The sequence below is a fragment of the Mesoplodon bidens genome, assembly GCF_964165515.1.
Source record: "Mesoplodon bidens genome assembly, chromosome: 10".
Taxonomy (NCBI): domain Eukaryota; kingdom Metazoa; phylum Chordata; class Mammalia; order Artiodactyla; family Ziphiidae; genus Mesoplodon; species Mesoplodon bidens.
Genome location: NC_138172.1, coordinates 27,716,912 through 27,744,876, shown reverse-complemented (window position 1 = coordinate 27,744,876; position 27,965 = coordinate 27,716,912). Strand labels below are relative to the sequence as shown.

General features: G+C 37.2%; 1 protein-coding gene across 4 annotated transcripts in view; it reads left to right on the top strand.

The window, feature by feature from the left end:
• The window catches only part of PTPRG (protein tyrosine phosphatase receptor type G), a 749,834-nt gene extending 728,424 nt beyond the window's left edge, over window positions 1-21,410 (top strand). For all 4 annotated transcript variants that reach the window (XM_081245085.1, XM_081245083.1, XM_081245084.1 and 1 more), the window contains 4 exons: window positions 1,794-1,940; window positions 2,668-2,810; window positions 16,167-16,302; window positions 16,872-21,410. In XM_081245085.1, the coding sequence (XP_081101211.1) occupies window positions 1,794-1,940; window positions 2,668-2,810; window positions 16,167-16,302; window positions 16,872-17,018 (573 nt within the window). In that variant the 3' untranslated portion in view covers window positions 17,019-21,410. The remainder of the gene's footprint in view (window positions 1-1,793; window positions 1,941-2,667; window positions 2,811-16,166; window positions 16,303-16,871) is intronic.
• The last annotated feature ends 6,555 nt before the right edge of the window (window positions 21,411-27,965 follow it).

Genomic DNA, 27,965 nt, shown 5'->3' with positions numbered 1-27,965 from the left:
ATACTGTCTCTGCATTTTTACTTATCACTACTGTAACGTTACAAAGACCATCATCCTGTGAATAGCCCAGAAGTCACTGCCGCTTAGGCGTCTCCGCCCCTGTCTGTAAGCAAAATCACCCTGCTATCAGCTCCTACTGAATTCAGAAGTAGCATTTCTTTGTCATAGTCTGTCAAGATGATCAGTTATTCCCTAGTTTACTGTCTGTGTTCAAAAGGTTTTTCTGCCGTTCCTCCACCATTATTAAAATCCCTTTGGCAGTCTTTAGGCAAATTAGATAATTTCCAGTTCATGTTATCATCAAAATAGCTCTTTGAGGTATGTAGTTTTATTATTCCCACTTTTCAGATATGGAAATTAAGCCTTAGATAGATTATTCAGGATCACATCCAATCCTATACTTAATCTATGTATTTGGTTAAATTTAGAAGCCTGGTTCGTCATTATGTCTTTAATATCTGTTCAAAGGGCCCTAATTCCACTTCCTTGGGCAAACTGTATTAAAACCCAAGACAGTTACAGACTTCTTTTGTATAGACTAAACCCCGTTGCTAATCTGTTTCCCCTTATGCTGAGCTTTAAAAATAAAAATGTACTTGGCAATAAGCTATATTGAAACTTGAAAGGGTGATAAGTCTTATTGGACTGTTGGCTCATTTCTAATGCAACAATGTAAGATTAAACAAAACCTTCTTTGTTTTCAACATTATTCAGAATTATTTCTGACTTCACTAGCACTGTCTAAGCATTTTCAGGAAAATGCCCATAGAAATGTATATATTACAGGCAAACTGTAATTTGCCAGTTGAACTGATTAAAAAAAGGAGGGGGTGGGGCTCATCGTATTTCTCACAGGGTCTCCAGCCTAGGCAACGGTTCTCTTTTTCTTAGGCCTCCATAGTTTTCAGGGATAGAATTCAAGTATCAAGCCTGAATACTGTATTAGTTTCAGGTGTACAGCTAAGTGAACCAGTTATATTTTCTGATTATTTTCCATTATAGGTTATTGCAAGACATTGAATATAGTTCCCTGTGCTATTCAGTAAATTGTTAGTGCTTATCTATTTTATGTATAGTAGTTTCTGTTACTGAATATTTATTTTTAATCTTAAAAGTAGATGAACGTTTAAAGCTTACCTGATTTGAGGCTGAAAGGACTTGAAATCGAACATTGACAGACTAACTTGCCTTTCACAAAGCACCTTATACTTAGAGCCAAGATGCTTATTTATGGGCCTGAGCCTTGGTGTTTTCATCTACAAAGCCAGAAGATAAAAATACCTCACTAGCATATTAGGAAAACCAAATAAGATAATGTTTATGGAAGTCCTTTGCAAAATGTTGATCAACTGTAGAACTGTTAACATAATCCATAGAACAACAATTAGCACATCTTAGTCGCATAAGCCATTGTGAAATAATAAGTTAAAATTACTTGACCTACATCCTGTCTCCCTTTTTACTCTGACAATTATATTACAGAGCATTTCTCAGCTAGGGGTAATACATCCCCTACAGAGGGAGGTTTTTTGGTTGTCGGAATGACATAGGTGAGAGGTGCTAGGGAATAGTTAGGAAGCGTATTTTACAATAGGATACAACCACCACTGAACTCAGCATGATTAGATAGGGCTAATCTAATCGGGCTAATAATTCTATGAACCCAATTTAAAAAATGATTTGAGAGGTATGGCAAATGGCAAAGAAAGAAATCGTTTGGTAAGAAAATTCGAAAACAAACGGTTGACAGCACTGCAGAGGAATTGTTGTCCTTTTTTTTTTGGTCCCCATAGGCTGAAGATGAGTTTGTATACTGGCCAAGTCGAGAAGAATCCATGAACTGTGAGGCCTTTACCGTCACCCTTATCAGCAAAGACAGACTGTGCCTCTCTAACGAAGAACAAATTATCATCCATGACTTTATCCTTGAAGCTACACAGGTAACCTCAACCTCAGTTCCTCAGTAACAGCCACAGCTGGGCCCTGGATCACCCTTCCAAGTAATAATGGAGTAATTTACCACCCTTAAGACGGGCCCAGGCAGGCATTTGAGTACGACTTAAGTATGTTCACTTCCTTCAAATATTTGCTTTCTCCAGCTGGAAAGATGACATGTAGCAGTTCCTCTGATTGAGCATGCATACAAATAGGCCTGTTGACCTAATTATAAAAACAATATACTAGAGCTCAATATTTTCTTTGCCGTCAGAAATGTAAGCCTTGCAATATGTTGCAGAGATGATAAGACTTTTTTTTTTTTTTTTTTTTTTTTAGTAAACAACATTTTGATGCATGATTAACTACCTTCCTATGGGGTTGGTAAGAGGGGAGCTGTCTTATATTAGTAATTTAAATAAAGATGTCCTCACCCCTTCCTGGGGTTTTTTTTCTTTATTTTTATAGGTAAGATAGAGCAGGATATAAAGCCTCTTATAATTTGTTATCCCTTAAAATTTTTCCCTGAACAGGATTCATTTTAACTGTCATAACCTCATTTGTTCATGTCAAGCAGACCTCCCTAGTATTTTTCTCCTTACAGCAGTTTGGTTAATCTGGCATTCTTCAATCATCTATAGTATGCACTTCCTCAGGAGCAAGTACAAGTCATTAGATTATAGATAGGGTGAAATGAAGGATGGGCCGTGACTCGTGTTGTATTGGTTGTAGGATGACTATGTCCTAGAAGTTCGGCACTTCCAGTGTCCCAAATGGCCTAACCCGGACGCCCCCATAAGCAGTACTTTTGAACTTATCAACGTCATCAAGGAAGAGGCCTTAACAAGGGATGGCCCCACCATTGTTCATGATGAGTATGTATCTGTTTTTTAATTGTCTTGTTGCATTACGATAGTAGGGGGAAGGAAAGACAGATTTTAAAAACGTACTCCCTCTCTCAGCTTGTGACAATTCCAGCTTATTTCTAATGTGTCCATGTGCAAGGTGTTGTGGTTCTCTTTGGGTTTTAATTTGTCAAAGGCTTCAGGCTCTCCGAGTGTAGGTTCTAGAAAGGTGAAAGTACTGTATCTCAGCCGACCAAAATACATCTGCATGCTTTCTGAGGTTTTCTGTTTCTATAATGCAAATTAAACAATAACTTACAACATGTCTACATTTCTATTAATTTACATGTAATACTTTATATTAATTAGTTGTTTTTAAATCCTTACACTGATTTCCAGCAAACACTTATTAGTGTAGACATGAAATGTAATGAAAAAGGTACTATGATTAGTGATAATATTTACAGCTTACAATGTGTTTTGAAGTTTACAGTACTGTCTCTGGGAGTTTAAAGGTAAAGCATATGAATTGCGAAGAGAACAAATAACTTGCTCCTGGCTCTGAGCTTCTAAGTGTCCGAAAAGAGTTCAAACCCAGCCCACTTTCCCTTTAATGAGAAGGAAGGGGGTCATAGATATACCATATGGTATACGAATACCTGGAGTCAAACTTCATAGATGGACTCGACCTGCAAATCAGTTGCAGATTGTTGTGAACCTCACAAACCTTTAGCCAATGGCACCAATTAGATGTCCTCGTCTCTAGTTCTAATGTTGGTCAGCAATGTGTCAGGGCATCCATTATTTTCATTAAATTACCATCTACTCTGCTAGAATAGACAGTAGTATATTTTGAAGTAAAAGCTCATTAAGTCTTATCCTTTAACTAATGCTGTCACAGGAAGTGAAGAAAGACTTTCGGCTGAGGTCAGCACCTTCACCTCAAATCCACGGTACTCTCCTATTTGAAGCAAGCCATGTGTTTGGCTCCTTCCAAAGAGTTTGATGGTCTTTTTAAAATAGTGACTATTTCAAAATGTTGACCTCTTAATTAGAAGAATTAGGATTAGTTAAGTAGCCTGAGTAAGTAAGATCCCTGGAAATGTGACAACCAGCAGTAGTGTTTAAATAACACAGTCAACCTCAGAATAACTGGGTAGTTACTACGAGTGTACGAAACTTTAGGATATGCAGTTATAGCACAAAGTTAGGGCTGCTTCTAGAGTTTTTTCCCCCAATAATCTGGGTCAGCTTTTCATATACCTTCTGGATTTTACTAGCTTTTATCAATTCAGACCAAATTCTAATGTTGCTGCCCAGCTCCATGATGGATTTTGCTGTTCTGAAAGTACTCCAAGGATCTGTCCTGAAGTCAGTAATGCAGCTAACGTTATAATTCATGGTAAGAGAAGACGGAAAGAAGAAAAACAAAACAAAACCCACCACCACCTAGTTGAACAATTTAAACAGAACTGTTTGTTTCACTTATCTATATCCAGCTTTGGGAATATATTGTCTTACTGAGTGATTTTTATTTTATGCTACATGCTGACTGTGTCACCTCTGGAATTAATCAAATGTAGCTTGTTCTTAGGCCTAAGCAAGAAAAGGGCAAATTCATCCTACACTAGTGGCTCTTCACATATCATATAGGTGAGCTGCATTAAAAGCCACCTAAAGATATGCATTCGTTCATTTATCCACCATCTTTAAGAGATAAGTGATTCCATTAAAATTATTTTTCTACATTACTCAAGCACATTTGAAGTTTTTAAATAGCTGTTAGCTCTAATACAACACTGAATGCCAGTTACCTTTCAGTTTCCATCTTACCTACTTTTTGAACCTCTAAATATTCCTTCCTGATAGCCTACAAACAAACACCTCAAATCTAGCATGTATAAACGCAAACTTACCTTCCCAGCCTGCTCCCACCCACTTAGTTGTACAAACCAGAAACATATCAGAGTCCTTTTCTGTGCCCCCTCACCTCCAGTTATCATTGGCCACCAAGTCTTGTTGATGCCTTCGCAGTACACTTCCCAAATTCTTTTACAAGCTGGTTGAAGCTTTACTTCTTCAGCTATCATCCCAGTCCTCCACTGATTTACTTCCTGCAGCCCACCTTAGCCCTGCAAATACTATTCTAAGTGCCTTTTTATTCAACACACACTTCAAAAGTCACTCTCTTTGAACTGTTTCTAACTCAAACCAGAGGGCATCATCCATAAACATCGCATCTTCACCAATGCTGTTCCTGTTTATCATATCATATTGTAACTACTTGTTCACATGACTGTCACCCCACATTGCTGTGACCAGCAGTGCTAACTTATTCATCCCATTCTCCATAGAGTGACACACAGTGGGTGGTGGATAAATATTGGTAGGAATTGGTACCGTGCTTTCAAGTTAGGATGACTCACCCATTATTCAGGATATGTGCCTGTATATGAACTTGCCCCAGACAGCCTTGCTTTTTTTTTGGTTATTGGTATTTTTCCTGCTTACATTCATCTGTGAACTATAAAACCAATTTATCGACAACAAAGTTTAAGTTCTGTCAAAGATAGCAGTGGGCAGGCTCAGCAAGAAGGCCTGAGGGCTTCCACTGAAAGTCAGAGAGTTGAGTTGAACTTTTAGTGCACAAACTCTGTGATGTCGAGCTGGTCTTCACAGCTGTGTGCCAGGTGGATGAAGTTTCTGGGTGAAATGATCTAAAGGTAAACTTCCTCAACAAAAAGTAAACTGATTCTGTTTGAGCACAGCTTAAAGGCAAACTGCTTTATTCACAGCATCCTATATTTGTCTGCTCAGGACAGTTCTATCCAGAGGCTGATCTGTATCACTACTGTCAAATTTTAAACACAGAGCCTACAGATGAGTTCAAAACACAGCATGGTTCTTACACAGTTTTATGAGACACTAGTAGATCAGACCTTCACTTGCAGAACGAAGGCTAGTTTCCTGTGCCAATACTTAATGTGAATTCACTGTGGAGCTATATCTATCGCCCCGTTGGAGGCCATCATGGGCTAATTTCATTTAACAGTTTTCAGAGTGGGATCCCAGGGTCCCTGGTTGGGAAGGAGGTCTCCAAGGCCCTTCCAAGAGATCCAAGAGGACATAACTGTTTTCATAATACAAAGATACTGCTTGCCTTGTTCACTTGTATTCTGTCTTGAGTGTACAGTGGAGTCTTCCAGAGCTACGTGACCCAGGAGGACATCCCCCACTCTGACAGCTAATGGAACGCGTGCTTGCATAGTTTTGTGTTTTAACACTTTCTCAGTTCTAACATCTGATACAGTAATTATTGACAGATAAAGCTGAAATAAGCAAAAGCTCTTTGGGGGTCTTCAGTAAATGTTAATTTTAATTTTGTACTGAGACAGTCCAGAGGAAATGCTGAAATATATGGACTGCATTCTGTACCAACTGCTGCAAAGACACCTTCAAATCACAACTAATTGAGTCCTTCATTTAATCCTCAAAATCACCCCACTAGGGGGGTAACTTTAGGATCCCCGCTTCATGCGTGAGGAAATGGGGGCTGCATGTGTAGATTAGGCCCTGTGTACACACATATCCGGTTACTAAGTGTCAGAGCCAGTCCCAGCTACATAATGTATACGGGGTCCAAGGCAAAATGCAAATGTAGGAACCCTTGCCCCAAAATTATTAACAATAAAGATTTTCCAATTAAAGAAACAATCCCATTTACCAGCACATCAAAAAGAATAAAATACCTAGGAATAAACCTACCTAAGGAGGTAAAAGACCTGTACAGAAAACTATAAGACACTGATGAAAGAAATCAAAGATAACACAAACAGATGGAGAGATATACCATGTTCTTGGACTGGAAGAATCAGTATTGTCAAAATGACTATACTACCCAAAGCAATCTACAGATTCAATGCAATCCCTATCAAACTACCAATGGCATTCTTCACAAAACTAGAACAAATAATCTTAAAACTTGTATGGAGACACAGAAGACTGACTCCAAATAGCCAAAGCAATCTTAACAAAGAAAAACGGAGCTGGAGGCATCAGGGTCCCTGACTTCAGACTATACTACAAATCAACAGTAATCAAGACAATATGGTACTGGCACAGAAACAGAAATATAGATGACTGGCACAGATAGAAAGCCCAGAGATAAACCCACGCACCTATGGTCAACTAATCTATGACAGAGGTGGCAAGGGTATACAATGGAGGAAAGACAATCTCTTCAATAAGTGATGCTGGGAAAACTGGACAGCTACATGGAAAAGAATGAAATTAGAACACTCCCTAACACCATACACAAAAATAAACTCAAAATGGATTAAAGACCTAAATGTAAGGCCGGATACTATAAATCTCTTAAAGGAAAACATAGGCAAAACACTCTCTGACATAAATCACAGCAATATCTTTTTTGATCCACCTCTTAGAGTAATGGAAATAAAAACAAAAATAAACAAATGGGACCTAATGAAACTTCAAAGCTTTTTGCACAGCAAAGGAAACCGTAAGCCAAACGAAAAGACTACCCTCAGAATGGGAGAAAATATTTGCAAATTAAACAACTGACAATGGATTAGTCTCCAAAATATACAAGCAGCTCATGCAGCTCAATATCAAAAAAACAAACAACCCAATCCAAAAATGGGCGGAAGACCTACAAAGACATTTCTCCAAAGAAGATATACATACAGATTGCCAACAAACACATGAAAGGATGCTCAACATCACTAATCATGAGAGAAATGCAAATCAAAACCACAATGAGGTATCACCTCACACCGGTCAGAATGGCCATCATCAGAAAATCTACAGACAATAAGTGCTGGAGAGGGTGTGGAGAAAAGGGAACCCTCTACACTGTTGGTGGGAATGTAAATTGGTACAACCATTATGGAGAACAGTATGGAGGTTCCTTAAGAAACTAAAAATAGAGCTACCATATCGTCCAGCAGTTCCACTCCTGGGCATATATCCAGAGAAAACCATGGTTCGAATGGAAACATGCACCCCAGTGTTCACTGCAGCACTGTTTACAATAGCCACGACATGGAAGCAACCTAAACATCCATCAACAGATGAATGGATCAAGAAGATTTGGTACATATATACAATGGAATATACTCATCCACTAAAAAGAAGGAAATAATGCCATTTGCAGCAACGTGGATGGACCTGGAGATGACCATACTAAGTGAACTAAGTCAGAGAGAGAAAGACAAATATCAGATGATATCGCTTCTATGCAGAATCTAAAAAAAAGATACAAATGAACTTATTTACAAAACAGAAACAGACTCAGACTTTGAAAACAAACTTATAGTTACCAAAGGGTAAAGGTGGGGGGGGAGGGATAAATTGGAATTAAAATATACGCATTACTATATATAACATAGATAACCAACAAGGACTTACTGTATAGCACAGGGAACTACACTCAATATTCCGTAAGAACCTAAATGGGAAAAGAATTTGGAAAAGGATACATGTATATGTATAACTGAATCACTTTACAGTACCCCTGAAACTAACACAACACTGTAAATTAACTATACTCCAATGTAAAATAAAAGTTAAAAAAAATTTTTCCAGATGGCAACACCAGAGCATTAAACTAAGAAGTTTAGTCTACGCAGGACCCTCCTAAGTAGGGGACCCATCAAAGCACAAGGCCCAACACAGCAGCACAGGGGTCAAGCCAGGAAGCTGGCACTGGCTATAGTTAAATCCAGATCTGTCTAATCCCACTGGTTAACACCGCCTCCCACTGGTTTTCACAGTAAGCACTCCTGTCCCTTGTGTCTTCGGACTGTGTTTTGTTTTCTGTACTTTCTCATTCACTTCCAAAGTTTTAATTTCTTAAAGTCCTGTGGTTTTGTGCTGCCATTATTCCCCAGGATTAATGGATACTGAAGCTTTAGCTCTGTTTTCCTTCCCGCCGTAATGATTTTGAAGGGAAGCTTCACTTCCTTCATAGGGACAGGGTTATACCTCTGCATTGCGTTGTTGGCTATGATTTTTAAAACAACATCGTAAAAGCAAAACAACAATAATTATATGAAGTAGTCAAAAGTGTAATTAAATGGCCATAAGTATTATACACACTGATGATACAAGGAACCCCAACGTGTCTTAAAATGAATATAGACAGAGCCACCTGAAAACATTACTGAATGTCGGGAACTTAAAGTACTTTCATTTCTTTGAGGCACAGACAGGGGAAGATGAAAATACATTTTAACAGCATAGTGTTAGTTAAAGAAGTATTGCTGTCAATGGGCCCTTTGAGAAAGTGGCAAACAAACTACCAAAACCAGTGAATTTATACAGTATTCTTGTTTTAGCTAAGTTATAAATTACCTGTATCACTTTTTCACCAAGTCCCTGTAATTTGAAGTGCAAATGCATGAAACTTGACAAACATCCTTTAATCCTACTTAATTCCTAAAATTCTGAAAGAGAATGGCCTTTATTTTTTCAGTCTTTAAAGACTGATACTTTAAAGTATCTATGCATTTGACTGATTTGACCTAGTTTCTAGTCCTGTTTAAAGTCTTATTTTGTAGGTACTTCCTTTTATTTAGGTACTTATTTAAGAATGGCTAAATACAGGAAAGACAACCCAAGCAAAGGCCAGAGTAATCCCACATGGGGTGCACAGTGCATAGTAAAATAAATAATACCTGACTTTCCTATCTGAATGGCTATGGTTAGCTTGAAGGGGGGAAAAAAAAAATCCTAACAGTTTCACTAGAGCAGATTTAGCAAAGATTAAAGGGTTAAGTTCTTCCCCTATTGAAAAAAAATGCATACAAATGATTGGGGGCGGGGTGGGGAATTCCTAGCTCTGCTAAAATGAGAAGGTAAACCTGGTTCAGTGTAGAATCTGAAGACAGACGACACGATGAACAAGAACAAAAAAATACAGTGAATCAGAGGTAACAGAGCAATCATAATTGGATTTTGAAATAATACGCTCAGCGATCTAAAGGAAGACCATATGAGATGAATTAAAAACATGTATTAAGGAACAGGAACAAATTAGAGGCTAAGAAATGGAAAAGATGAGCGATGAGCTAGTAGTACAGTGGACAAAACTGCAATCAGACGCATATGGAAGCCAGATACAGAAGTTCTAACATCGGTCCATGGACAGAGAAAAGAGATGAAAGAGGAAGAAACGAATAGCTGGAAAAAAATAATGGCTGCGATTCTCGAAGAACTGAATAAAGGGATGAGTTCTTAAAATGAATTATCAGGATGCAATGAACAAAAAACATTCAGAGAGAAGATCTGAATACCATAGTTAACAAGGCTGATCTAACAGTGACATATAAAAAGTATGTACCCCATCTACAGGTGAATGGGATAAAGAAGATGTGGTACTTATATACAATGGAATATTACTCAGCTATGAGAAAGAATGAAATAATGCCATTTGCAGTAACATGGACGGACCTAGAGATTATCATACTAAGTCAGACAGAGAAAGACAGATACCATATGATAATCACTTATGTGGAATCTAAGATATGGCACAAATGCACCTATCTACAAAACAGAAACAGACTCACAGACACAGAGATCGGACTTCTGGTTGCCAAGGGGAAGGGGGGAAGGAGAGGGATGGACTGGGAGTTTGGGGTTGGTACATGCAAACAATTATATACAGAATGGATACACAACAAGTTCCTACTGTATAGCACAGGGAACTATATCCAGTCTCCTGGGATAAGTCATAAGGGAAAAGAATATTTTTTATATGTATTTATATATGTGTATAACTGAGTCACTTTGCTGTACAGCAGAGACTGGCACAACACTGTAAATCAACCTCAATAAGATAAATAGAATTTAGAAATAAACATTTCTTAAATACATATTAAAAGTATGTACCCAAGAGAGACTTACAGAGAGACCATATAGTCTCTTCAAACACAAATATTTATAATTACTGACCATAAATGGAATTTTCATATGTTCCAAAAAACTGATATCATACAAGGCCACGTTCATTGATTATAATGCATTAAATGAGAAACCAACAATGAAATGAGACCCCAAATTCTTATACCCAGACACTGAAGTCCTTATGGCTAGAATTAGAGATAATTGATGGTTTGAAGAGGTAATGAAAATAGAAATTACAGACTCCTAAAACTAAATGATAATGAAGGCACTGCATTTCAAAACCTGATAGGATATATACTCAGAGAAAACAATGTATAGCCAAAGCCTCATATATTGGAGAAAAATTTTTAAATAAGCTTTCAACTTGAGAAGCCAGAAAAAGAACCCAATAAATCTACAAAAAGTACAAGGAACTAAAAGAAAAGCAAACAGTAATGAAATGGGGGCAAGGAGGAGATGGACTTCATTGCTTAAATTTTCCTAACAAAAGACACAACTTTGGAAATTGGTGAAAAAAAGAAGGCATAATTTATCATTGGGAAGAAAAAAAATCTACCATTTATTTGTAGTTCTCAAATGTTTTAAAAAATGTTAATTTACATAGGTGTGATAAAACCTTATCTTTTAGAGTTTTATGCTAAATTATTAATGAATAAAATACCTGGGGTTTGCTTCAAAATACATGGGGAGGAAATTGACATGAAACAACTCCAGCTATGAGCTGATGATTGTTTCAGTTTAGTGATGGTGCAGTGAAGGTTACTATGCCTTGTATACATTTGATATTTTCTTTAGTAAAAGGTTAAAAACAATAGAAGTATTTTAAAGGAAATGAAATAAACATTTAAAACTATTTATAACTCTATACCAATAAATTTTTAAGCCTACCTAGTCATAGTAAATGATATTTAGTGAACACAATGTACCAGTCAGTCTCTGTTCTGAGCCATTGACATGTATCAGCTGAAATATAAGCTCTAGTCTCCCAAACTATGAGACCTTGGCCAGTTACTTCCCCTGGATGTGCCTTGTTTCTTCAACCTCAAAATGGGGGTACTAATAGTACCTGTAGTACTGGGTTATTCTGAGAATTAAGTTGACACTTGTAAAGTACTTATAAGAGAGCCTGGCACAGAGAGTTTTCAACCCGTTAAGGCCCACTAAGTTTTGACCAGTCTACATTTGAACAACAGCACACAGAGAGAACAGGTAACCTTGATTAAGAAAACAAACAAGGCTAGCACCAGAATGGAACAGTATAAGCCAGTGTTACTTACTTGAATATGGGTACAAAGGTCTAAAAAAAATACTGTCAAAAACCCAGTGTGTTATAGTAAAAGAATTATATACATCATGAAAAAGATTTATTCTGGGAATATAGAGCTGCTTAAATGGTACCAAAAATTGCTCTCAATGAATTCAGAACATTATTAAAGAAATTTTTTTAAATCAATAGATATTCAAAAACATACAATGAAATAACAGCCATTCATAATCCCCTTCCCCAAAAGAAAACACTCTTAGCAAACGAAAAGTCAAAAGCATTCTCTTTAACTCGATAAATGTTACTTCTCAGAAGCCTATAGCAAATATTTTTATTTAATATTAAAAAATTAGAAGCTTTACCATTAAAGAACACAATATGACACCTCTTCACAGTGTTAGAATACAAAACTATTGTATCCTAGCCAATACAGTAAAAGCAAAAGATGTAAGAAGTATAAAAGAAAGAGACAAGTGGCATTGCTAGCAGATAAAGATGTAGCCAACTTCCTAGAGAATCCACAAATTATTAGAACTTAAAAAGAGTTCTGCATGGCTGGATACAAGTTCACCATGTGAAAATCAATAACTTTCCTATATATCAACTGAAACCAAACAGTAATGTCGCAAAAAGAGGCCATTCTTTGGAGTAACAGAAACCACCTAGGATTTACCCTAAAATGAAACTGGCAAAAGATTACATAGAAAACTGTAAAATCTAATTGAAAACTATAAAAGACCTGAATAAATGGAGAAAAGACATCATGTTCATGAACAGAAAAACTCAAAAAGATGTTAATTTCCTCAGATCTATCTATGTATTCAGTGCAGCCTAACCAAAATCCCAACAAGACTTTTTGTGTTCCTTGACAGCCCAGTATCAATCAGCATGAAACAGCATGGAATGCGGTAGAAGCGTAGAGGTATATGGAAACGAGTGTACAAGTGAAAAATGAAAATATGTATTTTTTTTTTTTTTTTTTTTGCCGTACGCGGGCCTTTCACTGCCGTGGCCTCTCCCATTGCGGAGCGCAGGCTCCGGACGCCCAGGCTCAGCGGCCATGGCTCACGGGCCCAGCCGCTCCGCGGCACGTGGGATCCTCCCGGACCGGGGCACGAACCCGTGTCCCCTGCATCAGCAGGCGGACTCTCAACCACTGCGCCACCAGGGAAGCCCCGAAAATATGTATGTTTGAAGCACTAAAAGTGAAACAATAAATATAGAGGCAGCCAAGACTATTGTGCAAACTTGCTTTATCAGGTATCAAGACTTACTAAAAACCTATGGGAATTTAAACGAATGTGGGGAAATACAGTATAAAAAAACAGACAAGCAGATTAAAGGGCCAAAATAGAGAGTTCAGAAATAGGCCTGCATATATGAGAATTTAGACTATTAAAAAGGCAGCTCAAATCAATGAGGAAACATGAGACAATTCAATAAAAAATGCTGGCACAGAGGGAGCAAAGACTGCTGCCCTGTCCTGCATGTCCTGCCCTCTGCAGTCTGCTGCATACAGTGGGATGTCGCTCCAGGACCTTGCTTCAGACATGTAAGCTCCCCCATCCATTAAACCATCGGTGTCTCTGTTGCTGACTTGGGCTCTTTCTTTGGTCTTGAGGCTGGGCAAGTACAGGGCCTGCAGGCCTGTGGCATGCAGCCCAACAACCGTGAACTCAGGTAATCTGCCAATGTAGCAGGCGTCAATCCCATACGTGGAAAGTGAAAGAAAGAGTATGTGTGAGATGGAAAAGATTCAGAAAAGGCTGACCATGTTTATGGAGCATAGAAGACTAGTTATCAAGGTATAGTTGGATTGCCAGATATATTAGGAAGTGACTGAGTTTTGTGATTCTGTATTTAGATGAGGATCAATATTCTAATCATGTGCTTCATCTGAAGCACCCACTGAATAGGGAACAATTTTGAGTCACTGGGATTGGTGTCTTGATCAGGAAGTACAGTAGAAGGTCAGATGGACTTAGGAATCATTTGTCTTAATAAATGTAGGTTTAAATAAGTAAATGGGGATGAAATTAGGCTAGGCAGTAGGAATGAGGAATGTTAGGGGCTGATGGATGGAAAGTGGGGACTGGAATATTGGATTCCCATGTGGTAGGAGAGCTTGTACATGGGGAGTGATCCTGTGAATGAGCTGGAAGTAGACAATGTTGTGGTTCCTGGATGTGGTCTCTGATAGTTGATTTTATAGGTCACATTCATGGTGAAAGCTAAGTGTGGTATGTATCCCTAAAGATGACCATTTTTATAAATGTTAGGTTGGAATACAAAGCAAAATTGGCACTATAGTTGTGGCATTGTCTGACCATGGAATTTTGTGATATTATTCCTTCTGAACCTTTGTTCACATTATTTGTTAAATAAACCAAATCAGCACATTTTAAAACGAGGATTAATAAAGCAAATATATGTTAAAAAAAATGCTGGCACAAGTGGTTATCCATTGGAAAAATAACTAAATTCAGACCCCTACCTTACATCAAAACAAGAATAAGCTTCCAATGAATTAAACAATTACATGTAAAAAAAAAAAAGTAGAAAAATATAGGAGAATATTTTTTAAATACTGGGGTAAAGAAAGCATTAACAAACAAGATTCCAAAAAAGCTAAAGATTGATAAATTTGATTATATCTAAACTACATTTCAGCATTAACAGAAACAACCACAAACAATGCTAAGAGAAAGTAGAGACTGAAAAAAATACTTGCAACATGTACTGCAGATAATATAAAATAACTCCTAGAAATTCATTTAAAAGAGACATACCCAATAGAAAAATGGCCGAAGTATATTAATAGGCAGTTTCAGAAGAGGAAATACACATGGGTCAATAAACATAGAAAGATATTCAACTCCCCTGGCAACCAAGGAAATGCAAATTAAACCAACAGTAAGATTCAAGTTTTCACACATCAGACTGGCAAAAGCCAAACTTTAAAATGATGAGGAGAAACTAGTATTCTCTGGCTGGGAGGGGTATGGACAGGTAACAACACGTGGGAGAGAAATACCGCAGTGTCTTTAAAACCAAATGGGCGTACCCGTGACCTAGCTCTTCTCCGCATGGCAAGGTGCTACTCTGTACTACTATGCTATGTGCACAAGGCACAAACAACCTAAATGTCCATCCTTGGGGAAGTGAGGACATCCGGTATGCATGCAGCAGATTAAATAATGAGCCGGATCGACATGTACTGATATCCTTAAATCTAGGAAGGCTGTACACTAAATGCATAACAGTTTTTCCCTTAGACAGATTACCTCTGAAGTTGGGGTGGTGGTTAGGGAGACGTTGGCTTTATTTGCATTACAGAAGTGAAAACATCTGTACTGTTTTAATTTCATGTAAGAGTAAATTTAGAAACAATATTTAATCGTTATTAACAGAACAGTGGACACAGGGCATCTAAATTCTAGTCTCATTTCTGCCACCAACCAGCAACACCTCCTTGAACAATTCATTTAATCCATCTGTTTTCTCATCATTAATATGGAAACTATGTGCCACACAGGTTCCTGTAAAAACTGAAGATGAAACCTGGCCTGATGAAAAAGTCTGCTACCCTTCTAAGCCTTTTTTGTGCCTGTGTGTGACGCAAAGAGAACCATATTTTTCCAAGAATTTTATAGAAGGTGCTCATACTTGGAAACTTCCACTTCAGTGCCAAAGATAATTACTAAACTCATTTTGGAAATTCTCTGACTGCATTTTGAGCCACATATTTCCATTTTTATTCATATTCTGGAAGTTCAATTTAGCCCTTCGGGATTGTTAAAAAAATGTTTTCCAGAGCCTTTCACCACTTTCTACTTGTCTCATAGCCTCTAGTTAAAATTCTCGTATTATTTTTCCTACTACATCACCCAACTTGTCCCTGACATCAAATCTTCTTACAGCCCTCCCAAGTCTAATTTTGAACTTCTAACCTCATATTAGACATCAAGGTAAACATCTGGTAAGCCCGTCTGAGAGATGTCACATTCAGAAACAAATGTCACCTTTATGCTAACCTCTAAATCTCTGCCCTTGTCCAGCATTTCATTCATTTTTGTGTTCTAGAGTAGATATCAATACAGTCTACCTAGCTTCTATGGAAATAGGTGATGGTAATTTTGTTCCAATATATACTGTCCTTTAGTGAATCTGAAATAGCTTTTTTTTGCCTCCCCAAGGTACGGCGCAGTTTCTGCAGGAATGCTATGTGCCCTTACCACCTTGTCCCAGCAGCTGGAGAATGAAAATGCTGTGGATGTGTTCCAGGTTGCAAAAATGATCAATCTGATGAGGCCTGGAGTATTCACAGACATTGTAAGTACTCTGCTTATTTGTGAAACTTGTACATCGTTTGAAACTCAGCCTCACCCTTTAGAACAGTGGTTCTGATTGGGGGTGACTTTGACCCCCAGGGAATGTTGGGCAATGTCTGCAGACCTTTTTTAGTTGTCACACCCGGAGATGGAGTTAAGTGAGTAGAGCCCAGGGATGCTGCTAAATGTCCTGCAACGCCTAAAACAGCCCTCCACAATAAAACGTTAGCTGGCCCACATGTCCAAAGGGCTGAGATTGAGAAACTCTGCTTTCTAGAATATGGTATCCTCTGATTATAAAATATGGATATCCTATTATCTGAGTGGACTGTCAACACTGAGAATTCATTCCAAGGTAACAGGGATCAAAAGGACATGAAGAAGGTGTAGGTCTTGATTATAAAGGATTCAAGAGATTATTTTTTAAGTGTCTGAACTAGCAGAGACAGAATTCCTGTTTCTCTAGTATATTTTTCACATTTACATTTTTATTCAGTATTTCCACCTGAGATGAAATAAATGATTAAGCTGCTCTTTGGCTCAAAAAACTGTCTCCCTCTTGTTTTCCAGGAACAATACCAGTTTGTCTACAAAGCAATGCTCAGCTTGGTCAGCACTAAAGAAAATGGAAATGGTCCCATGACAGTGGACAAAAATGGTGCTGTTCTCATGGCAGATGAATCGGACCCTGCTGAGAGCATGGAATCTCTAGTGTGATCAGAATCCTGAAAGGGCACTTAATTTGTAAAACTTCTGAAGACTGAGAACTTTTTTGAGGCCTTTTTTTGCCAGACTCGACGTTATACAATAACCCGGTTACTTTTTTACACTGATAAAAAGTTTTGATATTTATTTTTTGCCATTTTATGTCTCAATGGTATCCTACTGAGCATTTGCACCTCTGTTCATTTCACACAGTGAAACGCGGTTTTACCTAGTTGGCACTATCTGATCAGTGTTACTGCCTATAATCTAATACTAAAGCAACCCCTGATGTGACATTCCATGACAGCACACATGCTACTTTTTAATTCAGTACAGTGAAGGTCTTTGTTACGACAGTGAATCTTGGTTTTTTTAATTATTATTACTATTGTTGCTAAAGCAGTTGCATTCTACTAGCAGGCAATGCTGTACTTTTCCTCAGTTCTCCTCTTCTATTTTTTTCAAGGCACTGTTCAATATTCTATGCCTTCTGTAGTTTAATGGAGTGAATGAGCATTGTTTTCTTTTAAAGAATAGCAGGTGTGGGGAAGCTACTCTGAATGAAGGTCTATCAAACCTCATGGCCTTGAAACAGTTTCATTTATGATGGTGAAGATAGCCATTAAGAAAGTAGAAGGTTTGAGTTGTTTCATGTGAACATCACTTATTAGTTACAAAGTTATATTCATAGCTTAAAAATATGCCCAACTGTGTCAAAATAAAAGATATCTCTGTATTACAGTTTTCACAGTAGCTATGTGGACAGTGTGTGTTGTTTCCATTTTGACTCTCTGAAATAGCTACACCCCAAAATCAGGGCCATCTTTTACCAAAGAGAGATGGCAATATTTTATATAACTCCAGTTATGAAACCCTTCAGTGAATCTCCATTAATGCTTCATGGTTTATGATACCATACCTCATCGCAGGTGGAATAACGAAAATCTTTGCAGGTGTGTAATTTTGAAACTAGTCCTCTAAAATATTCCTATTACTCCTATGGCAATCTAATAAAAAAACTACCTATATAGCTAACATTCTTACATTCTTTTCTTTCCTTTTTTTGCCAAATGTTTCATGATAAATAATCTCATAATTACATGCATTCTTCTACTTAGGATTAAACTGAAAATACTGGATTAGCCGAAGTCTTTGGGACTATCTAGATTCCCACACATGGATAAACCTGATTTGGAGAGAGAAAATTAGAATCTTGAGTGAGAGGTGATAGTGACATTTTCAAACAGTTTTTAAAAATAGGAGACAGCTTTGTATGCTTTTGTGTAGTTTAGCCTCAAGAACAGATAAAAAGAGACTGCTCATCATGACACAGAGCCCAAGGAAGTAATTTCTTGGAGCCATATTCACCCTGCTGTACATCATGGGAAAATTAGGAGCATTAATAAGAAATTTCAGTTCAGTTATTTAGAAAAATAAGCTACTTACTGAGATCTGTTTCTTCGACTGCACATTTGCTCTTGAGGGATGACTTCTGTCAGAAGTGAAACCATCACCAGAACTAGGCCTGTTAAGAAGAAAAGGGTTTTGGTTATTTTTTATGTCAATAAACTTCGACCAAAAGTCCATACTGGCTATTATCATACCATCTGGATAGGCATTAAAATATTCATGCTAATCAGCCTTGAGATTCTATTTATCTTGAGTTGGGTTTCTATGAAGTTTGTCAGAGTGGACCTGAAGGAGCAAAGCTGCTAAGGAGAGAGAGGCTACAGGCCTAGCCCAGGATTTCTAACACATAGGCCAGGTCAACGGAGTTTCCGTGAACTACATAACTTGCCAGGGTTCATCTCGTCTTTTCATCACATAGATTCAGCCACACAGAACAGTCCACTGTTCACGAACTGTGTAGGCTAGGTTGAGAAAAGATGTACAAGAGAGCCAAGTTTGCTGAACTGTATGTGCTAGAGGACACAAACCCCTTTACCGCCCCGCTGCTCCCATCAGAGGTGACAAAAGGAAGCTCTGCCTAACACTTAAGAAGAAAAGCTTTAACACAGGAACACTACAGTTGCCGGCTGGCTGAGGGAAATCAGTAAGGGAAAGGTTTCACATCATGGCAAGAGCTAGATCATTTTACTCAATTAAGTAGGTTCCTCTAGTTGTACAGACTATTGATATGAGTGAATTCTTCTCAGTAGATGGTACAGTGGACTTGACTTTCAGAAGTAACATTCAAGTTGGGGTTCATGGTCCCTCTGTCATTTTTTCTTAACAAAAGTAAACACTGGTTACAAGACACATGGCAAGTATTCCCTTCTGTGCTATTACAGAGGGCTCAATTCATGGAAATGCATACCCTCCAATTCTGTGACCACCTCTTCCAGGGCTATCAGAATCATGATAAAAGAGAGATAGCTAGTAAGTACAATAGAAACATTACAAGGATGGCTTAGGAGTTCTCTGTGAGCAATTGGGTGTCTGTAGCGGTCTGGAACCAAAGTCTACAAATCCCGACACCCTGAACTATGAGCAATTGCTATTTGCCCATCTTGCCAAAGTGGTCCAAACACACTTCACTGAGGAGAGTTATATTCAGCCGTTCCTCACTCTGACCATGGAGTGTATCCTCACTATTATTCTTCATCTGTTATTGGCAAATATATGCTTGCATCTTTCCAGAGGCAAAGATGGTGTTCTCTTTGAGACATAAGCACATTGCTTAACTACATAACAAGGTTATTACCACTTGCACTCAGGAGGAAAGGAAATAGCTATTGCAAACTAATCTGTGCTATGTTATAAAAGTAAGCTTTTGGGAGTGTATGAATTTAGCTCTAGGTAAGCAGAACGCACACATCATTCAAAACTGAATTGCAAAGATCAGAACAAGTGGCCATGCTGGACATCAGAAAAAACACACCCTATTGCCATCAAGAGAACTCTTCCTTCATCTAAAAGCCACAATATCATCTTTCATATTTTAAAAAAAGTTTCCTTCTGAAATTCAAGATGATTAAAATTAGGTGAATTGGTTTTCCTAATTTTTATATGTTGGCGCTTTTAAGAGTCAATTTCGAGTTGAAAAGTCCAGCAAGATCAGAGGAGGTTATGGCATTTAAGGTCTGGCTGTTGGAGTTTTTAGCCCAGAGTGACATACTGAAATCAGCAAATAACCTTAATTACTTTATAATGACACAGCACAACTGCCTTGTTATGAATTTTTTCTTAAATGAATATACACTGTATTTAAAAATTAAAATATAGATACCAATTTACCAAAGATACATACTACTAATTCTAAGCAAAAAATTAAAAAAAAGAAACCCAAACTCATCATAATTTAAGAAATAATAATCAAAATGTAGTTTGTCTTAAGAATTTAGCAGTTATACTGGAAAATGCATTTTCAACTGCTATGTCCTAAAGTTTATGTTCAAATGGTGCCAGTGAATTTTTATATGAAGGGAAAATGCCTGCTTTTTTTTTTTTTTTTTTAAACAGCTGTAATTTCACTTACCCCTTTGCGCTTGCCCTTAGTTGCCACTTAACATACAATATTGGCTTTACTTATCTCTAGAAAGAAGGCATGCTACAAATAGGAAGGAATTGTAATAATGATATTTGGCCTCTACTTTGTCTTAGCTGTTAAACTGTTTTTAGTATTTTTGTTAAATATTTGCAAGGGGAAGCATTTTCTACAGAGGATAATTAATTTCAAGAAAAATATCTTGAGTTTTAAGAAATAAACATCTCCAGAAAAGGAGACAGCCGATTTTATAAAATGTCGCAACTCTCCAACATTTGGGGTAGTGACTCCTTTTTTGTTAGGACATTTGAAACTAGCAAGCAGCCATTGTTTCTAAAAAAAAAAATTCAGCCTTCATGTTGATTCATGTCTCTTTCACTTCATTTTGGAATAGCTAAAATCATTAAAACTGTAAATATTTTGTTGCTTGGATAAGCATCTTCTGGGAACTTTGTATCTATGGTATATAATCATAGAATTTTATATTTTCATATAAAGCTAATTTTTTTCTAGTTTCAACTCTGTCATAGTTTTTTTTTTTTTTTCCTTTGTGGTGGATATGTGAATTCAACTTTCTGTGTATTGAAGTAGCAAGAACCATCTTTGCATTCCAAAAGAATCCAACATGTGTTATTTCTTTGAGGAAGTGATTGTGAAAGTTGGGTTTTCTTTTTTAATTTCATTGACCATTTGTGCAATAGGAATTAGACATAATTAGTCACTGAATACAGTCGTTGCATTGACCCATTTGGAAAAAGTGGTTTTTTTTGGTTTTTTAATTTGTTCGGGGGGTTTTGTAACCTGAAATTTTTCCCTTTTTTCTTCTGTTTAAAACTATATCAAATCATTCTATTATAGTGTTATTTAATATGTAAATTGTATTGCTATACATAAAATAAAGTATGGTTTTTGATGTATTCATTAGTGCTGAGCATTTCTATGAAAATATCTACATCCAATAAAACCAGATTACTCATTTCTCTTAATAGATCACATTTATACCCACAGACCCTTGGTCTTCGTTTTCATGGTAGTAAAATGATTATTAGGGGCCATTTTACATAGGCAGAAAACCAGAAGTGTCTTTTCTGAGCTCCTCCTGCTTTAAAGAGTAAACAGTGACAACACTGTAACTGCATGTTGGGTCAAACTTTATTCGCTTTATGAGTCTGCTGCTAAGTTATAAGTAGAATTATTATTTTCTCCAGTGTATCAACTAGATTTGTAAGCAAGTTCTCCCTCTTAATTTTTACTGTGTAGGATGAAGGATATCTCTTGGCAAGACTTTGGGAGAATCTATGAAATACATATATAGGATTGCTACGATTGCTTCTACTGATGAGGAATTTTGCCATTTCCAAACAGGAGCCCCAAACCTGGCAGCTTGGGTCCACCATTATCTCTGAACTTCTAGAGGCCCCACACCAGGAATTCAACTCTCATTATCAGGGCTCCAATTTTTGTTTCCACAAAGATAAAGAACTGATAGTTCATTCTCCATAACTAACTGGGAATTTAAGAAACAGTGTATTAACCTTTTCCCGTGGTATCTAGAAGAAAGACCAACTCACCACAAAAGAATGAATCTCTCTAATTACATAACCCTAGTCTTCCTCACATTACACCCATGGGGACTCAATACTCTGTATCACAGAGTACACAAGAGGTCACAAATTGTTGACCTGTAGAACATGTTCACTCTACAGATACATTTAGGCCATAATTTTAGAAACTCTTCTTAGTTTCCAACATGTAAAAAAACAAACTTTTTCGTTAAGATTCAGATTTCAAGCTCTTTTCAAAAATTTTGGTGGTGTTACAACACCAGGCTCCTGTTCTCACGTGGGCACAACAAGCTGGAGAGGAGTAGCTGTTGCCCCTTTTAGGTGATGCATGTACTCTCCAGTTCACCAGAGTCTACATCTGTCCCATTACGTTATGTCTGCCCATCGTCAGTCTAACTTGCCTGGATCCTATGAGCAGCTGCATACAAATTTTAAGACTGTCTACCATCTCAGGCTGCTAAACCATCAACCAAAAGCAGCAGTAAAAGTATTTATACTCGTCTTCCATCATTAAAATACTAGGAAGCCAGCATAGGGTAAAGGGGGGTTCTAAGAAACAGGACTTATGACTGTTCAAAATAATTAACAAATCAGTTCTCTACTCCATGGATTTTACTGTCTAAGATATAACTCTAGACAAGGAAACTTCATTTCTGCTACCACGAATGGGGCAAAGAAACAAAGGTGCAAAAAGCCGCTGGTCCAAAACCCCATTTTCTAACAGTTAATTTAGACTGTTGAGAACATTAAGATTTAGAAACAAGTCACTACTAACCATGCCTGGATTCAGAGACAGGATTAAAAACACTGGTTTTATATTTCTGCCTGCGTTGGTGAAAGAGCATAAAGGAACTAGAAAACGATAGGAACCAGAAGTTGGGAACCAACAAGGTAAAATTGGCTTTTGTGATCATGAAGTTTGGCAGCGAAGATAGACCCGCAGTTTATGTGAATCTAGCAATTATATTATGTGGCTCAAAAATTGAAAAACAGGAAGTTAACTTTATCTGATTTGTGGTCATTTGAAATCATTTGACTTTTATAGATACTGGCCTATTATCACCAACTTAGAAAAACTTGATTCAAGGCACCACTGACTATCATCTCCTTTTGGTGCTTCACTCTGACTATAAAACGTCTTGAAACAGTTGTCTATACTCACAAGATCCATTTCTGTCTTCCATTCTCTCCACCTGTTTAACTTGGGGTTCCATCATCATCATCCCACAGCTCTTATCAAGTTCTCCAAATACCTTGTTCTTTAACCTCAACTCCACTAATTTGTCAGCAATTGACTACACCACTTTCTTCTTTCAAGAGTCAACAAATATTTACATAGCAACCACTAGGTACCAGGAAGTGTTCTAGGTGCTAGGGATAAGTAAAGTAGTTCACAAAATAAAGTCCTTGACCTCATGGAACTTACAGTCGATAGACAACAAATACATAAGCAATATTTAATACAATGTCAGGTAAAAGGGCAAAGAAGAAAACTAAATCGGAGAGGGGGACAGAGAGTAACGGGAGGATGATAGATAAAGTGGTCAAGCCTATCTACTGAGCAAAAATACAAAGTTTAAACATTGAAACATCTCGTTTTCCCTATGATTTTCCTTTTAATGTTTCTCTCACCTCACTGGTAAAGAAGGTTCTGAGAACTACCTGGGGTCTGAGAAATGTGGCTCCTTTAGGTACTTTTGGAGAGTGAAAATTACTCAGGGTTTAAAGGTAGGGTTTTTTTCTCCTTCCTCATTATCTGTTATTTTTCAAGTCTCCATTGTTGGATTTACTTCATATTTTCAGCCTCTAAATGTTGGCCTGCCCCAGGCTTCTGTTAAAGTAGCCCTTTTTTTTTGCCATTTATAGCCCTGTTCCCAAACAATTCCATCCAATCCACAGAATTAAATGCTTCCTATATGCCAATAACTACCAAGGGAAATCTCTAATCCCAACCAATACCCATGACTCCAGATTAATATACAACTGATTATTTAACATCTTCATTTGTACATCTAATAATGATCCTAAATTTAACATGACAAAAGCACAACTCTGATTTCCCCCTAAACTGCTCCTTCCCCACTGTTCTACCATCTAAGTATCAATAAATAGCAGTAGCATCTACTCAGGTAATCATGCTAAAAACTAGTTATCAGGATCTCTATATTTCCTGCCATTTAATAAGAAACAATCCAATTTTAAACATAGAAAAAATAGCTGAACAGACACTTCATTAAAGAAGATACAGAGATGGCAAGTGAACACATAAAACGATGCTTCATATTATTAGTCATCAAGTAAATATAAAATAAAACCACAATGTAATACACTTATTAGATTCACTGAACTTGAAGAAAGGTTAATAGATGTGACCTAAAATGAAATGCAAACAGAAAAAGAGCAAACAAAAACATCACAGAGAATCCAAGTACTGTGGGCAATACCAAACAATATAAATACATATAATTGAAATTCCAAAAGGAGAAGGGAGGAAGAGGCCGGAAAAATATTTTAGGAAATAATGGACTAGATTTTCCAATATTCATGACACCAAATAACAGATTCAAATGGCTTAGAGAACACCAAGCAGGATGAATTAAATTTAAAAAAATCACACCTAGGCATATCATATTCAAATTGCTGAAAACCAAAGTTAAAGAACAACAACAACACACACATTACTTAAAAGGAAGGAAGGAAAGAATTACAGCAGAATTCATGTTAGAAACCATGCAAATCATAAGACAAGAGTGACAAATGTGAAGTGTTGAGGAAAAAAAAAAACCTGTCAACCCAGAGTTCTATATCCAGTAAATAGGTTATTCTTCCAAAATGATTTAAGTAAAGGGGTAAAACATATTTTCTATTTAGAGCCACACTCTTACAAGCTATTTTTATTTTCTAAATATAAGTCAATACTTGGTAGAGGCATTTTTTTCCTGGTGATGTTCCATAAATTTAATGAAAGTGTAATTTGGAGTTGTTAATGTATTTTGTTTAGGGAAAAGCTTAGAAGATTAGTACAATCCCTATGTAAAATTACTGAGTGAAAGCTGAGCTAAAATTAGCAGAGGGAATGCTATTACATTATCATACTTTTCTTTTGCCATTAAGATAAGATTAAGTTGCTTTGTTGAAGAGTCCAGTAGACCACAGAAAACTACATTCAGATTCACATCAACAGTATGCAGCAAGAGAAATAAAAATCAAAAAGGCAAGATTAAATTTATTATTAGATGGGCTTCCCTGGTGGCGCAGTGGTTGAGAATCTGCCTGCCAATGCAGGGGACACGGGTTTGAGCCCTGGTCTGGGAAGATCCCACATGCCGCGGAGCAACTAGCCCCGTGAGCCACAAATACTGAGCCTGCGCGTCTGGAGCCTGTGCTCCACAACGAGAGGCCGCGATAGTGACAGGCCTGCGCACCGCGATGAGGAGTGGCCCCCACTTGCCGCAACTAGAGAAAGCCCTCACACAGAAACGAAGAGCCAACACAGCCATGAATAAATAAATAAATAAATAAATAATTAAAAAAAAAAAAAAATTATTATTAGAGAATAACCAGTGTGTCTTCAAAAAAACACTTTGGCTGAGCGTCCAAAGAAATCAAAGTACATTGTTGACTTTGCATCACTCAGGCTATGTGCAAGCCACATGAGCAAAAAGGACAAAAGAGCATATTTTATTTGAAGAATATTTTTAGAGATGCAAGTATATAGCTCTGTTAATAAATCTCCCTTAAAACACAACCAAGTTAACCTTGTCTATCCTCAGAACATTCAACAGTTCTTTCTAAATCACATCAAATGTCAACTCTTGACTTTAAAGATGTCATCATTCCTCCCTTTAGTACTACCTTTAACCGACCTTATATTTCTTCTTCTCTTCAACTCACACCTTTGTTCCATCCATGTCCAATCTATTCACTCACTGACCCACGGACTATTTCATTCTTACACTTAGACATTTATCCCTGTCACTCCTCTTACTTCACTCCTACCCAATGCTCAGATGATGACTTTCTCCTGGAAACTGTTTCTGACTAGTTAACCTATAACTTTTAATAGAAAGCTGAACCACTTTGTTCACGTACTCTTGCTATGACAACTTATCCTAAATCTGTTATTTGCCTTGTTAAGCAGGAGTTGTTCCTGAAAAGTTAAAGGTGGGGAGGGGAGGGTATGTGAAGAATGAGGCCATGAGCTATGTGTTACCCTATAAGGAGAAACCAGCATTAAAAGATAAAATAGCCAAGTGGTGTCCTTTAACATTATAAGCTGACAGGTAAAATATACAAAAATATATACAGACCTGAAGAGCTAAATAATAATACATGACAGTTTATCATTAGGTCCCAAATAAATTAGTATGATTAGCATAAATAAGTGCCACAGGAGTTCACAGCAAAAGTTCAAGAAGGAAAGATACTTCAGTTGAACCTTGAAAGATAGGTAGATTTTAAGTGGCAAAATAGGTAATGAGGACATTCTGTTCATGTAAATGTTGGGGGAAATCCTGCATAAACAAAATTTTCATCTTAAAAAAATGAGAAGAACTTGGAAAAGGAGGATGAGGTCTGTACCATGGAAGACCTTAAATATGAAGCTAAGGAGTTTGGACTTTGCCAGAAGATGAGAGCCCTTTACAATGTAGGTACATCAATAATGTTACTGCCATCTCCGAAAATGAATGGAGGCACAGACTGAGAAGACAGAAGAAATGTTTAACAAAGAGCCAGAAGGTTTAAAGAACAAACAAACAGAAATTAACAACACAATAACTAAAATGAAAAATACACTAGAAGGAAACAATAGCAGAATAAAAGAGGCAGAAAAATGAATAAGAGTGGTGGAAATCACTGCTGCAGAACAGAGTAAAGAATGAAAAGGAAATGAGGACAGTCTCAGAGACATCTGGGGCAACATTAAATGCACCAACATTCATATTATAGGGGTCCCAGAAGAAGAAGAGAGACAGAAAGGGCCTGAGAAAATATTTGAGGAGTATATAGCTGAAAACTTCCCTAACATGAGAAAGGAAACACTCACTCAAGTCCAGGAAATGCAGAGAGTCCCATATAAGATAAACCAAGAAGGAACATGCTGAGACACAGATTAATCAAACTGACAAAAATTACAAAGAAAAAATATTAAAAGCAACAAGGGAAAAGCAACAAATAACATACAAGGGAATCCCCATAAGGTTATCAGCAGACTTTTCAGCAGAAACTCTGCAAGCTAGAAGGGCGTGGCATGATATATTTAAAGTGATGAAAAGGAAAAACCTACAACCAAGAATACTCTACCCAGCAAGGCTCTTGTTGAGATTTGATGGAGAAATCAAAAGCCTGACAGACAATCAAAAGCTAAGAAAATTCAGCACCACCAAACCAGCTTTACAACAAATCCTAAAGGAACTGCTCTAGGGGAAAAGAAAAGGCCACAACTAGAAACAAGAAAATTACAAATGGGAAAGCTCACTGTTAAAGGCAAACATAAAGGTAGGAAATCATCCACACACAAATATGATATCAAAACTAGAAATTGTGAGAAAAGGAGAGTACAAATGTAGGATATTGGAACTACAATGGAAATCAAGAGACCAGCAACTTAAAACAACCTTGCATATATATATAGACTGCTATATCAAAACCTCATGGGAACTGCAAACCAAAAATCTACAATACATATACACACAAAAAAAGCAAAAAACAATCCAAACACAATACTAAAGATAGTCATCAAATCACAAGGGAAGAGAACAAAAGAGGAAGAGGAGAAAAAAGACCTACAAAGACAAATCCAAAACAGTTAACAAAATGGCAATAAGAAGATACATATTGATAATTACCTTAAATGTAAATGGATTAAATGCTCCAACCAAAAGACACAAACTGGATGAATGGATA